This window comes from Nannospalax galili, unplaced genomic scaffold (genome assembly GCF_000622305.1).
Source record: "Nannospalax galili isolate Female #2095 unplaced genomic scaffold, S.galili_v1.0 scaffold139, whole genome shotgun sequence".
Classification (NCBI taxonomy): domain Eukaryota; kingdom Metazoa; phylum Chordata; class Mammalia; order Rodentia; family Spalacidae; genus Nannospalax; species Nannospalax galili.
The window spans coordinates 3,127,480-3,145,197 of NW_008345884.1; the positions used below are offsets into that span (position 1 = coordinate 3,127,480).

General features: G+C 43.9%; 1 protein-coding gene across 2 annotated transcripts in view; it reads left to right on the plus strand.

Annotated features, from left to right (window-relative positions):
• Egflam (EGF like, fibronectin type III and laminin G domains) overlaps positions 1-17,718 on the plus strand; it is a 219,008-nt gene that overhangs the window by 178,253 nt on the left and 23,037 nt on the right. The window contains exons 13-18 of one of the 2 annotated variants that reach the window (XM_029567804.1): positions 1,971-2,096; positions 3,888-4,131; positions 9,855-9,966; positions 12,416-12,532; positions 15,455-15,635; positions 15,731-15,766. In XM_029567804.1, coding sequence (XP_029423664.1) covers positions 1,971-2,096; positions 3,888-4,131; positions 9,855-9,966; positions 12,416-12,532; positions 15,455-15,635; positions 15,731-15,766 — 816 coding nt within the window. The remainder of the gene's footprint in view (positions 1-1,970; positions 2,097-3,887; positions 4,132-9,854; positions 9,967-12,415; positions 12,533-15,454; positions 15,636-15,730; positions 15,767-17,718) is intronic. The other variant, XM_017800331.2, reaches the window with a different exon arrangement.

Below are 17,718 nucleotides of genomic sequence, written 5' to 3' on the forward strand. Positions count from 1 at the left end.
GCTTAGCGAGTCCCGGCGCAGAGAGCTGCGCTATAGACTTACCCCAAGAGGCCTGAGGATAGTAGTGCAGGCTAGGAGGGGTTTGTGTTTTTTTAAAAAGCCTTCATCGATAGCCAGAGGTATTTAGGGAACAACTGAAAACCAGCTGGTGTTCGCAAACTCCCTGTTTCAGCTCCTGTCCCCTCCTACCTATGGATGCCATGCTGGCCATAAGCCTGCCATCCAGGACTTCAGGAACTCAGGGAAGGAATGTCTTTCCTCTCTCTCTCAAGGTCTTACTCCAGCAATTGACATTTCCATAATCTCCTTATACTTAAGTGGCCCCAGAGGGAACGCCTCCTCTGCCCCCTCCACACACACACCCCCTGCCCCCGCCCCGCGCTTCTTCCCCGTCTTCAGGTAAAATCATTCCATGTCTTATCTTCTCGGTCTCCAGAGTGAACCCATTCTTTTCTCTTTCTGTCTCTCTGCTTCCTCAGAATCTTTAATCTTTGTTCCTGCTACTGTCACCCTGTTTGGTCCTTTTTCACCTCCCCATAGGACTTTTTTCCCCTCTCCCTCCCTGACCCTCATCAGGGACTTTGCCACCTGTGTCCCATAGACCACTGCTGCTCTCAAGGAATTCCTAGGAATTCGTGACCTTCTTCCACTCCCTCCTCTTAAAAAACTTACAGTGCAGAAGATTTGGAAGGTACTTCCATGCACACGTGTCCCAAAGAACTCATGGACTTTACTTTTCCTGAGAGTCGGACTCGATTAGAGCTGGTATCTCTGGACACTGAGTGCTGGGGGCCATGTTCTCAGAGCCGTGGCTGATAGGGGACCACTTCTACTTGAACTGGTGGCTACTGACTGGGATTCTCAGAGACCCACCCACCAGGGTGGTTTACCAGCTGGTCTTCTTGCTCCCTGTGAACACTGAGCACTCAGCCCTATTCACCCCCTCCACAGAGTCTTTATGGACAGGTACTGGTCAGGAAAATATGAAACTGACCCTACTAGGGTGACACAGTCAGGCCAAGGAGGGTGGTTCATCTCTGGAGGTTGACTGTCAACTCAGGCAGGTGTGGCATGTCATTGGGGGAGAGTGCAAACAGACTCTTCATATCTCAGGCCTATGTCATTACACTCCTCCTTTACCGTTATCCCTGGAAAAAGTGTTTTGTGCTCACCGAGTAGTTTGGGTCAGACTATGACCAGAGAAGCCAATTAAAGGCAGTCTAGAACAAGTCAGTTCTATATTACATCATCTGATGATCTTGAAAAATGACAAAATTGGTTTTCCAGGGGTGGTTTGATTTGGTTGATAAAAAGACACACACACACACACACACACACACACACACACACACACTATGTGACATGAAGTTGAATCTGTTAGCTCTTTACACTGTGAAGCACCTTCCTGTTTCTCCTAAGACTAACTGCAAATTAAAAATGGCTTTTGGAGAGTGTGCAAAGACACAATAGCACTTCCCCTCTCCTTGTCTCAGTGAATGAGCTACAGGTCTGGAGAATTAAGGAGCTTAGGGACTGCTCCAATCTTTTTACGCTTGCCTGAGCTTTGAACCAATGAAGCATCCACACTTAAGTGGATTGGGGTCACACATACTAGAATGCTTTTAGCATAAACACTGTTCATAGAGGAGGGGTTGACATTCCCTCTTTCAGGAACAATAGAGAGATGGTTTAAACAGGAACAGTTCCATCATTCCCATCAGTGTTCAGAAAATTGCTTAACAGTTTGTCCTTTGATTTATTGTGTCCATCATGTTTGAAAAAGTCTCTGGCTCTTCCTAAGAATGAGCCAACATGAGCTGAAAGTAAAGTCCAGGATCCTTTCTCCTGAAAGCTGGCTTGCCGTCATGCAAGGGTAGACCAACAGGAATGAGAGCCCTGATTGTGGGGTCAGCTTCATGCTTCTGAGTGGGTACCTGGTGACTTGGCTTTGTTATCTCCACTCTGTTCAGGGGAGTGCAGCAGTGGGATCTGTGATGAGGCTTCCTGCGTCAATGGTGGCAGCTGTGCAGCCATCAAAGCAGACTCCTACATTTGCCTCTGTCCCCTTGGGTTCAAAGGTCGACACTGTGAAGAAGGTAAGAAAGAAGGAAGTTGGCAGTGGGCCCTGGATATGTGTTCATTCAGGTGGACCTATTTGTTCTTAAGGGATCCCAAGTTGCTTTGCTGGATGGGACTATCTCAGAGTACCAAAGTTTTTTTGTTTTATTCTGTTTTGTTTTTCTGGATTTTTTTTTTTTTTTTTGAGACAGGGTCTCCCTGTAGCTCCAGATGGCCTGGAAGTCACTGTGTAGACCAGGCTGACCTTGAACTCATAGAGATCCACCTGTCTATACCTCCTGAGTGCTGGAATTAAAGGCATGTACCACCATGTCTGGCCCTAGAGTACCAAAGTTTTAAATGAGCCACTGATACATTCCTTTTAAGAAACCAAGCATAGGTCAGCTCCTCTGGCCCCCAGGAGCCTTGGAAAGCGTGTATTGGAGTGGTTTATACCAGTCTGACTTCAGAGTATTAGAATCTTATGCTCTTTATAATATTTGACAGTTTCCAAGAAAATATTGGAAAAATATACACACAAATTACCAGTGTTATATGATTAAAAAAAAGTATTCTTTTTTTTACTTCTTTGTACTGTTCTGATTATCTCACCCATTGATATTATTTATATTATATAAATATGCATGCATATATGCACATATATTTGTGCACACATTTGTATATACATGTAACACACATGTATACATAAACATCAATATGTACATACCAACATTCACAAATAGTTGTGGTTGTCGGCTGTGGCTGCTCTCCACCGGCTATGGCCACTCTCCTGCTCTCTTAGTTCCCCTGATCAGTCGTCTGGTCTGGACCCCAGAGCTCATGAGGAGACTGTGTCAGCAGAGCTGCATTCAGACACAGGAGACCAGGTTCAGTGACGCAGATCTGGTTTATTGCAGGAAGGCACAAGCTTATGTAGGGGTAGTGGCCCAATCACAGCACAGCAAGTAGTTTAAAGGTGAGGTATCCAAGGGTGGTGCACAGCACAGCAAGTAGTTTAAAGGTGTGGTATCCAAGGGTGGTGATTAGGGAGTGGCGAGCTCTAGGCATCAGTCTCATGATCTGCCAATGGGAACAAAATGTCACAAGGCATTCCTTGTGGGTCCAGCAGTCGGGCCCGTTGCCTCAGGCCTGCTGTATGGCTGTCAATAAGACTTTCACCCTAGGTTCAAGCCTGTCTCCCACAAATAGTAACTGAAAATTTTGAAGATTTTGGAAAAAAAAAATAGTCTTGAATGTGCTTTAATTTTTCCAAAATTAAAAAATTAAAAACAAATAAAATTAGCTCTAAGATTACAAAAGTAGTCAAATTAATTCATGAATGGTTAGGTTTGAACTTAAGATACCAGGCAGGGGAAAACATTTTTCAATATAATCTCAAATCCCATATCCCTGGATGAGTACAAGTGAGCCAAGACTGGCTAGGGCCATTTTGGGTTTTGGTAGCCTTACATCATTGGGGTTAATTCTTGCTCACATGACAAATCACTGCAGGTTTGTTCCACATAGTCACTCAGGAAGCAAAGTCTCTACCACCTTAGAATCCTCCTCTGAGTCTTGTATCCCACCAGTATTTCAGGAAGAAAAAGCAGTGGAAAGGGGAGGGAAGTTTTAGGGGCCAGACCTGGGGTACCATATAATACCCCACCCACACTCCACTGGCAGAAGTCAGCCATTCTTTTCTATTACCCACAGGGAAGCTGGGACATGTAATTGGGTCTCTACTCTGGAGGACAAGAGCACGGTACCATGCAGGCCACTGGCTGGTCCCAGCCACACAGGACTCTCTAACATTCTGCTTGTCTCTTCAGCATTCATCTTGACCATCCCTCAGTTCAGAGAGTCACTGTGGTCCTACGCTACCACACCCTGGCCCCTGGAACCCCAGCATTACCTTTCCTTCACTGAGTTTGAGATCACATTCCGGCCAGACTCAGGGGATGGTGTCCTCCTGTACAGCTTTGACACAGGCAGCAAGGACTTCCTATCCATCAACATGGCAGGGGGCCACGTGGAGTTCCGCTTTGACTGTGGCTCTGGGACTGGAGTTCTCAGGTGAGAGCTAAGACCTTCTGCAACTTTCTCCCCTTCAAAGCCACACTGTGAAAAAATACCAAATTGCTACCACGCATCTTTCTGTGGAAGCCTATCCTGCAGATAGCAGGCCACCTGTAGATAGTCAATATTCATATTCTCTGTCTCTGTCTCTGTCTCTTTCTCCCTTGCCCCTTCCCCCCCATAGCAATTCCCATTCCTAGTTTCAGATTATGTACTTACTGTAAAGTGAACTTGCTTCCAGGGGGAAACCTGTCTCCATTTGCCCCATTGCTGATGCAATGACATCAGCAGCCACTGGGGGAAGTGTAACCAACCCTTACTTTACATAGACCATCACAAGTAAATGTTGACTATAAAAAAGAATTACCAGGGGCTGGAGAGATAGCTTGGTCAGCAAAATGCTTACAGTGTAAGCATGAGGATCAGAGTTCAGATCCCAAGCACCCATGTAAAAGTCCAGGTGCAGCAGCATGCATTTGAAACACCAGCACTGGGGGGTAGAAAGAGGTGAATCCCCAGAGTTCACTGGTTAGCCAGTTCAGCCAAATCAGTGAGCTCCAGGTTCAATGAGACCTTGTCTCAAATAAGATACAGCAAGGTGTGGTGTTGCACACCATTAGTCCCAACAGAGGTAGTTGCAGATCTCTGTGAGATCAAGGCCAGCCTGGTCTACATAGCAGGTTCCAGGCCAGGTTGAGCTACAGGGAGACCCTCAAAAAGACATAAAATAAAGTGAAATAATAAAATAAAATAAGGTGAAGAAAACCTGATGTCAACCCCTGGCCTCCATGTACACATGTATAAGTGTCCACATGCACATGTACACACACCTGAATATGTGCACACACACCTCACACAAGCACACAAAAATATGAACAAATATTTAGTGAACAGAAATGCCCTTGGTGACCTCTCTTCAAATTTTAACTTTCCTCTTTATTTCTTTGATGGTAACTCATGCTTTGGCAAATATCTATGCACTCTTCTCCTATAAGGGAACCTGGCAGTGACTGCCCCACAGACGCCAACATGATGTGGGATGAGTGCTTTTGGTAGCATGGCTATGGAGGCATGTAGCTCATCCCTGCACAACTGGTTTGAGTGCCCAAAACTTTCCTCTTGTTATCTAGTCTGCACTGTTAAATGTCTTGCTTCACAGCTCAATTGTTCCTATACAGCAACCCAGTGTCATTTTGGGGCCCTTGGAGCCTTGCTTGGTAGGTGTAAAATTTTTGTTTTTTTATGTCTCCCTCTTTAAAGAAACCATTGCTATTTCTATCATATGTATATAAATTATATCTAAAATTTTCTTATTCTTAAGAAAATTTCATACAGGTATGCAATGAAATATGACATATCAGTTCACCAGTTCTCGCCTTCAGCTCCTCCGATGTCCTTCTCCCCAACATGTCCTCCTCCTAAACAAACCTCGTGGGTTTGTTTGTTTTTTTTTTTGATAACCCACTAAGTCCAGTTAGTCCTGCCCATATGTGCGTGGGTATGGGGCCATCCACTGGAGCATAGAAGTCCTACCAGTGGCCACACTCTCCAAAAAGAATATTCTCCCTGCCCCAGCAGCTATTGACTGTTAGTAGCTCCTTAGTAAGGGGTGGGACCTGGAGGTCATCTACCTCAGCTATGTCAGAATTTTGGCTTGCTTAATCTAGTGCAGATAACCACAGCTGCTGCTGGTTCATGATAGTGACAGCCATGTCATGCCCCGAAGACAGTATTTCACAGCACTCCTCCCCATTGCTCTTACGTTCTTTCCACCTTTTCTTCTTCCATGTTCTCTGAGCCTTTGTGAGTGTGTGTGTGTGTGTGTGTGTGTGTGTGTGTGTGTGTGATATAGGTATCCCATTTAGGGCTGAGCACTCAGTCTCTTATTCTTGGAGCTTTGACTAGTTATGCATCTCTCCATCATTTGCTACCCACTGAAGAAAGAAGTTTCTCTGACCAAGGTTGAGAGCCACCTAGGTCTATGAGTATAAATATAAGTATTTAGATGGCAAATTTGACAGCATTATCTCGTATTGTGCTTCTCTTAAGATAGTTTTAACCCTCATACCTGAGGGCCTCTAATCTAATACAGAATTCACCTTGCTATGTTTGTCTAATTCTTCTTTTGAAACTCACTGGGATACTTTGCTTAATAGTGCCCTGTGACAGACTTCCAATCTATTGTTGTTTTAAAGGAAACTGCAGCTGTACTAGATCACCTCATATTGTTAGCCTATCATTTTCAGAAGGCATGTGTGGGTGAGATGCTACCACCATGCATTGCCCTAAACTGCTGACCATTTTTCATGGCTGATGGGAAATGCTGTCTTCATTTAAATTTCAACTGTCCCTAAATAAGATAGTTTGTTTTTGTCCTTGTGGCTGAGTTCATAGACATCAGTGACACCGCCTACCCTGGGGAATGGACAAACATTTTTGTCCCTTTGATTATGCAAAATATCCTATATCTCAAGACAACTTAGGTAAGTATTTAATTGATTCAATTTACATATGATTATGCAAAACAGCCTAAGTAATTCACTTAGCACTATACATCAAGTTTAGAAAGGAAGACACCTTGAGGATCACCTTGCACTTAGAATCCCTTCTTTTGGGTAAGGGTGACCAGCAAGAGCATCTCCCACTCCTTCCAGATGCTCGCTTTCCCTACCTGCCTCTCTGCAGTGGCAGCTCCCACCATGGGAACACTGACAGACAGACTTTGAGACATCTAACGTTTCTTTTTCATAAGTCTAGGCCTATTTTCAGTGAGAGGCATTCTAATTTTTTATAGTGTAAGTTATTTTCCTACCTGTTAGGGAAGATTATTAGAAAAAAAAAATTCTGAATTCTTGAATCTTGAGTGGAAATAAGACGACGGTTTCCAAGGAGCATCGACCCACCGTCTGCACCCATCCCACCTAGGGCCCATGAACCTGACAGCAGGAATCACTGTTGGTGTTTTGAATAAGCCTCTTTGGAAGTTGCTTAGTTTGAAAACTATTTCAAAAACTTCCCACCTAATTAAGAAAATTCAGTGAAAGCTTCAACTGTGAGAAGTTGTAGAATTGGCCAAATCATTTTAATTTTAAGAAAAAGGTAATGTGGTCAAAATAATTATGAACTTGATTCAAAAATCAAGACAATTTCATTGACCTCTTGATGGCTGTGATCAATATAACTGTGCAGAAGGTATTGGATTGACAGCCAGTGACCTCTGCAGGACAGAAACATGACAAGTGTGCTGTTAATCATTATGGAAATAGACCACTTAAAAGGGCTGCTTGTTTCTTTATTGCATATTGATTTAGCTGAGGTGATTAAATTCTAATTGCTAAGGACAAATCACAAAAGCATTTTCCTGAGCAAAGGAATCAAATGAAGGGGTAGTGACCCTTTAATAATTGTGTCATTGGTATTCCTCATGGTTTTTTAAGATAATATAGGACCAAAAAGTAATTGGGAGATTCAGTGAAGGCCAGGAACTAGACATTGTTATAAATAGCAATGCAATAACTAAATTCGCTCCACACACCTTACTATAAAAAGTAACATGTAAAACTCCAGCAAATATCATTTAAGCTTCAAGTGTTTCCACCTTGACTTCATCACTGACCTTGTAAGATCATTTTAATTCTTTTCAAACTGTTGGAGAACAGGGAATCTGTTTGCCCTTGTCTCGGTCCTTTCTGTGCTAACCTGGCAATTTATGAAGAGCAGAAATGCATTTTTCACATTCCTGGAGTCTGTGAGAAGTCCGAGGTTAAGTGGCCCATATCCTGGCAGTGGCCTTCTTGTTGTGTCAACCCATGGAGAAGGTAGAAGAATAAGAGACCAAGTCTGCATGAGCGTGTGGGAAGGAAGGGAATGAAATCTAGCCCTTTATTAAAAACCCACTCCCGTGTGATTGCACTAATCCACTCTTGAAGCACAGACCACATGTCCTAATTAATCACCTCTCAAAGGTCCCATTTCTTTCCTGGATTAAGCTTTTTGTGCTTTTGTTTCTTAAACAGGGTCTCCCTATAGCCCCCACTGGCCTCGAAGTAACTATGTAGACCAGGCTGTCCTTGATCTCACAGAGATCCTCCTGCATCTGTTCCCAGAGTCCTGGGATTAAAGGCATGTGCCACCATACCCGGCTCTACCTTTATTTTTAATGCAAGGATGTTGCAGGTACCAGTGTACCAAGGAATCTGCTATTGGCCCCATAACCCATACCAGTTTTGTTTCTTTTCTTCAAAGCTTGTGCCCAATTATCATCCTGTTTTAGCCTCATGTCACTCCTCAGCTAGAAAACCAGTATCACTAAGTCTTCATTTTTATAAGGAATGACTAAAATGACAAATGGAATACTCTACCACGAAAGGTGAAGGGATGTCAGTTAGCACTGCTATTGCTACTAAGCAGGAATTGTTAAGGAGCTACTGTGGTTTAATGTGAAATGTCTCCCATAGGCTCATGTTTTCACAAGATTTTGGAACCTTTCAGAGGTGGAGCTTTGCTAAAGGAAGTGGGTCATTAGGGTGAGCTCTGGGGATGTACAGCCCAGTCCCACTTCCTGTCCTCTCTCTGCTTCCTAACTGTGGGCACAATGTGAACAGTTGTCTCCTGTTGTTATGTTGTCCCTCCCATGATAAATTATATCCCTTCTTTTAAAATTTTTTTCTTTATTTTTGAGAATTACATATATAATGAAATATGATGCTATCTGCCTCCCATTTCCCCCTCCAACTTTCCCATATCCCCCAATATTCCCCCCTCCAACCTCATGTTCTTTTTTTTTTCTCACTAAGTCCAGTGAGTGCTGTCCAAAAGTGCATGGGTATGGGGCTATCCACTGGAGCATGGGAACATACCAGTGGCCATACTTCCAAAAAAAAATGATTCCTCCTTCCCCAGCAACTATCCACTGCCAGTAGCTCCTCAGTAAGGGGTGGAGCCTGGAGATCATCTTTCCCATTTATACCAGGATTTTATATCCCCTCTTAAACAGTAAGCCCAAATAAACCTTTCTTCTCTTAACATTGCTTCTTGTCAAGTGTATGGTCATAGCAACCTGTAAAGTAACAAATACAGGTGGTACTTAAGGTTGGTATCAACTTCATCATAGCTACACTGATGAAAATTATCTGTAACATCCTGATGAATGTTCATTTCCCATCTATATTAGTTAAGATTCCCCAGAGAAACAGAATCAATAAGGTAGAGACAGGTATGCAGAAAGACATTGTCTGATGAGAGTGTCTCATGTGATCGTGAGACTGAGGCATCACACAGTTTCCCATCTACAAACTGGAAGCCTTGCAAAATCTGTGGTATAGTTCTGTCCAAACACACAGGATAGTATCTATAGCATAAGTCCCTGTGTGAATCCAAAGGGTTAAGAACCAAGAGACTCGTGGAGTAAGTTCTGACCCATCTCTGAAGACCCAGGAGCACAGTTTCTAAGGGCAGGAGAAGATGGATGTCCCAGCTCCAGAGAAAGACAAAATCTACACTTTTATCCTTTTTGTTTAGTTTGGGCCCGCAGCAGACTAAATGATACCTATCCACATTGGTGAGGGCTGTCTTCTTTAGTCAGTACCCCAATTCAAAGGCTAATCTCCCAGAAACTCCCTCACAGACATACCCAGAAATAATGCCTTACCAATTAACTATACACCCCTTAGCCCAGTCAAGTGGACATAGAATGCTAATTTCACATCTTTCATTGACAGGAGTGAAGAGCCTCTCAGGCTAGGCCAATGGCATGAGCTTCATGTGTCTCGCACGGCCAGGAATGGAATCTTACAGGTAGACAAGCAGAAGGTAGTAGGGGGAATGGCAGAGGTAAGGACATGTTTTTTTCTCTTAATGGTTAATATGTCCCAGGTCACTGTGTTCTGCTGATGTTGGTAGAAAAGCAGTATGAAGGGCCTGGCAATATAGGTAAAGACACTTGCTGCCAAGCCTGATGACCTGAGTTCAATCCCCAGAACCCACATGGTAGGAGAAAACTGACTTCCGTAGGCTGTCGTCTGACCTTCACACATGCTCTGCAACACATGTGCATACACACACCCCCACACACAATTAATTAATGATTTTTTTAAAGCAGCATGATGTAGCGTCTGAGTGCATGGTTTCTAGTGTGGGTTGAAATTCTAGCTTCCCACTGGGCAATTACTTTTCTATTTTGCAACTATAAATGGAAAAGGTAGCAGTATACTGACATCACCAAGTTGTTGTGAAGAATGAGTAAGTGAATACTTAGTAACCACAGCACTTTTAAGAACTTGCTTTCTGCTGGGTATGACAGCCCATACTTTAAATCTCAGCACTTAGGAGGCAGAGGCAGGTGGATTTCTATGAGATCAAGGCCAGCCTGGTCTACACAGTGAGTTCCAGGCTAGCTGGAGCTACTAGGAGAGCCTGTCTCAAAAAACAAAAACAAAGAACTTGCCTTCTTTCTGTTCCCTTCATCCTGCCTCATCCTACACCCCTGTCCTTACCATCTATAAAATGCAATAGCTAAGCTGAATTGGAGCCAGCAGTGTAGAAGTAACATGTTTGACAAGAATCTGCTACAAAATCAGACTCTTGAGGTTCCAGGTCCAACTTCATCACAACCAGCAGTGTGGCTCAGGCTGGTTTTCCTCATCTCACTGCTATCCTCATATCAACGGAGCCTACTTCAAAGTGCTATCTGTGAGAATTATGAGAATTGCATATGCAAATCACAGCAGTACCCGACACGTGGTCCTTCACTTATTCTTATTAGTTAGTAGTGTGCTATTATGAACTCAAGGGCACAGAATTTCCACTGTATTTTATTTTTATGATTTTATTTCCAAGGTCATGTCCAAAGAAAAATAACATTTTTAAGAGGAGGTGAGGGAGATTTGCATGAAACTATAGCCTAGAATTTGCCACATGCAAAAATGAGTCTCCTAAAAACACCGAGACCTTGGGCTTGTTAGTATTTTGTTCATAGGAACCTGGACAGTCCTCACCTGTAGTGATCCCACCTATCTGTGAACTTTTCTGTGTTTTCCATCATTATAAATCCTCAGGGGGACAAGGACTGGCTCTTTCTCATTTGTTATTGCTTGTCCAGCACTTAATACAATGTTGGGGTGTAATAAATAGGTGCCTAATAATGTTTGTTAAATGGTTGGTGATAAGATTTGAATTTTTTGTCATAAATCAAATACAGTAATATCTTTTAAAATAATTATTTTATGTATTTGTGTGTGTGTGTGAGTGAGTATATGTGCTCTTATGTATGCCAGTGCACATACCTGTGCATGTGTACAGGTTAGAAGAAGCTCCAAATCTCTTGGAGCTGGAGTTACAGGCATTTGTGGGATACCTGGCTTATTATATAGGTGCTAGGATCTAAACTCTGGTCCTCATGACTATGCAGCAAGCACTGTTAGCCACAGAACCATCTCTCCAGCCCTAAGAATAACATCTTATGTTACCTAAAGCGTGTTCATTCCCAGTGATCTCAGATTTGGCATATCTCCGGGTTCTATCTTATGATAGCCTCACGTTTTGCTTATGGCTCATGCTGGGTGAACTTAGACATTAACTGTTCCACACATCTTGCGCCTACTTCACCCATCGGAGCTTAGGCTTCAACATAAGAGGCCAGGAAGGGCACCAGAAAGTTCCCCAAGAATTAGGAGAATAAAAGACTTTTTCTGCCCTTTACATTTAGTTGATCACAAGGACCCCCACCCCCATGCCTTCCTTTTCTCAGAGCAAAAGCCACACTGGAATGCTCATAGTGCATCTAACTCTAGGCAAAGTGCTTAGTAGGGGGCACCAGGATAGGTTAGACCATACCAAAGTTGTTCACTCATGGCTCCAAAATAGCAGCTGTTTATAATAAGGGTTTAGTTCCCTCTCATGCCACATGGCCATCAATAGCTAGTGTCAGCCTTACTAAGATCCATACTTCCCAGCTCTGAAAGCTTCTTCCCAGAGGGATTCATTGCTCTTTCACTCCATGGTCCTGTTGGAGACAGTCTTCCTGAAGGTGGGGCATGGTTGAAGTAGCATGGCACGCCGGTGGACAATACCGCAGTCTGCACACAGTGTAACAACATAGGATGTGGATATAGGAGGTGGATATTATGATCCTATTTATAGATGATGAAACTGAGCCTTCAGGAGGCTGTAAACTTCCTGGTATATGTGTTCAGTTACCAGGTAAAACGATGTGAAGGTCCAGCAAAGTGCAGCCAGGTGGCTATGAGTTAGCCTGTGATTTGCTGTTTTTATCTCCTGGCAGGGAGGCTTCACCCAAATTAAGTGCAATACGGACATTTTTATTGGCGGAGTCCCCAATTATGATGATGTCAAGAAGAATTCGGGTGTCCTCCATCCGTTCAGTGGGAGCATCCAGAAGGTACAGCTTTGCTTCCTTGTGTTTCTTATCATTCTGAATGTTAGGGGCTGTAATCATCTAAAAAAGAAGTTTGGGGGACATTCTAAAATTGTTTATTTTATTTTATTTTATTTTATTTTTTAATGCTTACAGTATAGTTTTCCAAATGCCTATTCCTGGGCATTCAGCAGAGAATCCATGAAGTAAAAGTGATTTTTTTTTTCCCCCTTAAAAATTCCTCAACTATTCTGGGGCTATTGGGAGAGGTAACTGACATCAGGATACCACAGATGCTTGTATAATGGGAAAAGGGGTGGAAGCAGGGAGCAAGCCTCAGCTTACTGTGTGCTCTCTAGTACTTTGTAGGTTGCTCCATATAGCAGCCAGCCCTCCGCCCCCCCCCATACATATGAGCAGTTGTTCTTTCTCAATCATGTAGCCAAACTCCTAAGACTGTAGACTGAACAGCCTTCTCTGGATGGCAAAAGGTTAAAGAATAACTCGGGTAGTGAAAGACGCTGACCCCGTCTCTTGTGTGTCTCTTGTTCTTTCTCTTGGGAATATCCAAGATCCCTCTGGTTAAAAAGACATGTTCTGTTGGCCACAGATAGGCAGATTGACTCAGCCAGGATTTGCCAGCACTAAAAATGATCAAGTTTGACTCCTTGGTTAGCTTCATCCTGTGTCCTTCAGTGACAAAACATGGTGTATGGACCATGGTTGGACCTGTGACAAGCTGTGAGAGTGAAAGATGAAAGAGGCACGCTGAAGGAAGATGCTCTCATTATTTTCACATTATGGTCCTGGGAAGGGTCCTTGGGCTGTGTCCTTACCTTGTATCTCAGCTCCGGTACAGAAATAGTCCAGCCATATTTACTTGCTCTGACATACTCTTTGTTGCTGACCCATATTGTTAGTGGTACCTCAGTTCATACCTTGGGACTGGCCACATTACACTGTATCAGACATTTTCATGTATGAGGTAGGATGAGGTGGGATAAAAGCTTTGTCCCTGATTCATGGGCACACAGCCCTTTCCTTCTGCCCTCTAGAGGGGTTGCCCTTCCCCCCTGCCCTCTAGAAGTGTTGCCCTCACCCCCCTGCCCTCTAGAGGGGTTGCCCTTCCCTCCTGCCCTCTACAGGTATTGCCCTTCCTCCCTGTTACCAAGGCACTGGCTGTGCCACTTCCAGCAGAAGACAAACGCTGTGCTTGTCTTGTCTCTAGCATGCACTGTTCAGTTTTGTAGTTTCGTTTGCAACATGAAAAGGGGAGATCAGAGAATTCAGGTTCTTCCCCAGCAGCTTCATGGATTCAGGACCAGGAGACGTTCTTTTCCTCCCAGTGCTCCCCAAACTCCCCAAGGCTGAAGCACGCCTTTGGAAATGGAAGTGGATTCACAGTAGGAAGTGTCATTGCTAACCTCTTATAACACCACTGGCCAGGGGAGGTTTTCCTAGGGGTTGGGTGGAGATGTTTCTGTATCTCTGAGTTCTGTACAGCCAGCAGAAGCTCAAAGTAATGCACATCCTGAGGCAAGGGTTAAAAACATAGGGTTCGTTTTGGGGTGGGGTAGGGCACCCAGTACCCCATTCCTGTAATGCATTACTTTGCCTAGAGCCACCTTTCAGCCCCAGGAAGTACTAGTATTGTGGTGCTGAAAGGGAAGTGAGCTTTGCTTACCTTTCTTCAGTGGTGCTGGAGAGGATGTGGAGAGAGGAAATTCAGAAATATTGAGGAAGGAGGAGAACTACAGGAGTGAGTGGGAGAATCGTGAGGTCCAGCTGGTGATTTAGTGGACATCACATGGGTATAAGCCTGAAAGATATGGAGAAAGCACACCCCTGGATTCCACAGCTGTGCTCCCAACAGTGGGTCCCCCCCTTGCTTTCCGTTTCCATGGGCTTGGCCTTGTCCTCACCTTGCTCTGCTTTACAGCACCACCTCTCAGTCATTCCTGCAAACTCCCAAGTGATTTTTAAAAATCAGTTTTTATTTTGTGTGTGAGAGAGGGGTATATGTGCATGTCACAGCATGTATGTGAGGTCAGAAGACAACTTCCAGGAGTTGGTTCTCTATTTCTACTATGTGGGCCCCAGGGATCCATCTTGGATCTTTAGGCTTTGTGGCATGTGCCTTTACCGGCTGAGCCATCTCACCAACACAAAGTGATTCTTAAGACTATTTTAAAGTCACTAGTGACTGGGTCCCTTTGTGGTTCTCATGGTCTGGGTGGGCATGGACAGTGGTATTTATTTATTTATTTATTTATTTATTTATTTATTTATTTCATGTGTATAAATATACTGCCTGCATGTATACAAGTGCACCTGTGTCATGCAGTGTCCACAGAGGTCAGAAGAAAGTGTCAGATCCCCTGGACCTGTAGTTATGGATGGTTGTTAGCCACCATGTGGGAGCTGGGAATCGAACCCAGGCCCTCAGCAAGAGCAACCAGTGCTTTTAACCTCTGAGCCATCTCTTCAGCCCTGATAGAGGTCTTTCTTTCTTTTTTTTAGCTCCAGCTGATCTGGAACTCACTATGTAGACCAGGCTGGCCTTGAATTCACAAAGATTCACCTGCTTTTGCCTCCTAAGTGCTGGGATTAAAGGTGTATGCCACCATACCTGGCAAATGGTGGTATTTCTTAAAAGCCCCCAGTACAGCTAGTCTGTAGAACTGAACTTTGTAGTTCCCAGACCGCCTTCTCAACCAGGCCAAATGTTCAGGCTTCTAGAATTAGAGGAGGGCCCTTCTCTACCACGCCTTCCAGGTGCCATGGTAATCCTGTCAGCTCACCTTCACTTGCAGGGCTATCAAAGCAGGTTCCAGACTTTTTCAACTTCCTTCATTATATATAGCTCAAGTTGGTGTGTTAAAATGCTGGGAGACTACAAGTTGGTTTTCCCAAGTCTTCAATTTCTTTGTGTTTCTCTCCCCCAAGATCATCCTGAATGACTGGACCATCCACGTGAAGCATGATTTCACATCTGGCGTGAATGTGGAGAATGCAGCCCACCCTTGTGTGGGGGCCCCCTGTGCCCATGGGGGCAGCTGCCGGCCCAGAAAGGAGGGTTATGAGTGTGACTGTCCCCTGGGCTTCGAGGGTCTGCACTGCCAGAAAGGTACACATGGGGTTCTCAGCAATGGCGTCCTTGAGGGCATGGGTGCCACAGACAGAATGATGGGGGACCACTCTTTTTTTCTTTCTTTTCCACAGTATCGGGACTTGAACCCATCACCTCACATATACTAGGCAAGTGCTCTATTACCAAATTACATCCCTAGCCCTTGCTGTATTTTTTATTTTGAAAGATGTTCTTGCTAAGTTGCCTAAACTAGCCTTGAGCTCACTCTACAGCCCAGGCAATCCTTCACAATCCTACTGCCTCAGCCTCCCCAAAAGCTGGGATTACAGACCTGCATCACCAGGCCTGGTGAGACCAGTACTTGAAAAGGGAAAATTGGTTATAATGTTATGGCTATGCTGGTATTTTGATCAATGACTTTAGTAACGTATCAAGTGGCTGTTATATATAAATGACTACGATTGCTTAATAAGAATTCAGCGCTGAAATAATTCTGTAAGACTAAATAAACAGCCTCCACACCCCATGCCCTGGCTCTTCCCTAAGAATTCTCTTGTAGGCTGTCTCCCAAAAGGTTAACCTGGACACAACAGGAATCTACAGGAGTTATATATTTGAACCACTTGAAGAACATCCAGGCAGGATGATGCCTGTATATATGGACTGATGAATATTGAACTACAGCAGTAAAGAGAAATGTTTCCCAAATACAGAAAATTATGAATGATGCACTAGTTATTCTAAAGTTTTCATAACCAGTGCTATTTTCCATGCTACCAAACAGGTCTGAGTTATAAACTGGAAATGACCAGAGCAAGAGTATCTACCACCAGGGATTCTAGTATAGACTAATGAGGCAATGCACAGAGAGCATTTAGAAGAGTGCCTGCTAATTCCTCCACCAGTGCTAGCCATTATTATTACTGGTGAGAGAAATGAACTCCTTTAGCAGATGCTCGGAGCTCCCATCACGAGCCCTGTCTGAAAGCTCAGGAGGGCCTCAAACCACAGACCTTGACTGGCCCTCGCTGCACCTACTTAAGGGAAGCAGAGAGCTTGGTCTTGGTATCTAGAAGAAGCCTGTCTGCACATGTCCACATACGTCCATATACTAGACCACGCAGACCATCTTATTTTTAATGTCAGAATGGCTCACCTGCCCAAGAGCTAGTTTTCTGCTAAAGCAAACAGGCCCGAAAGAGATAAGGGTGCAAAGCCGTGAACGAACATGCCTTTGCTTTATCATTTTTCTGCTTGTTTAGTCACCCAATTTTTACCAAAAGAAAATTAAAAATTACAGGTATACACTTTGTACATGGGATGGTAAGAGGAATTATGTGCAGCAATCTTGGAAAATGTGAAAGATGACAATTTGATAGTTAAAAGACTTAGTAGTGTTTGTTTGTTTGTTTGTTTTTTGAGACCCACAGCTGGCCTGAAAGTTGCTATGTAGACCAGGCTGGCCTCGATCTCACAGAGATCTGCCTGCCTCTGCCTCCCAAGTCCTGGGATTAAAAGCATGTGCTACCACATTTACCTCAGTATTTCCCATATTTAAGTGAATTCTGAAAACTGCCTGGCAAAGTATAAAATACTAAAAAAAAAAAGAAAAGTAATTGTGAATCTTCCACTTATAATTCCAACAAGCACATTATTATGGAGCTAATAGGTGATATTTGCAGGAGTGTCTAGTTCAGGAGTGACCTGTTCATTCAGAAACTTGAGTTTGGAGTCTGGGGGTATGGGAGATGGCTTAGTTGGTAAAGTGCTTGCCATGTAAGTAAGCCTCAGGACTGGAGTTAGACTTTCCAAGACCCATGTAAAAATCTGGGTGTGGCGGCCTCTGCCTATAATTTCAGTGAAGCTGTGAAGTTGGAGACAGGAAGATCCCTAGGGCTTATTGGCTAGCTAGTCTTGATGAATCTGTGAGTTCTAGGTTCAGTGAGAGTCTCTGTTTCTGTTTCAAAAAAAGTAAGGTGGAGGATGACTGAGGAAGACACCCAGTGTCAACCTGTGTCTTCTATACACAAGTTCAGAGATATTTGCATGCACTAGCACAAACATATGTGTGCATGCACGTGTGTGTGTGTGTGTGGAGGAGCGGGACAGTGGGAGTGTG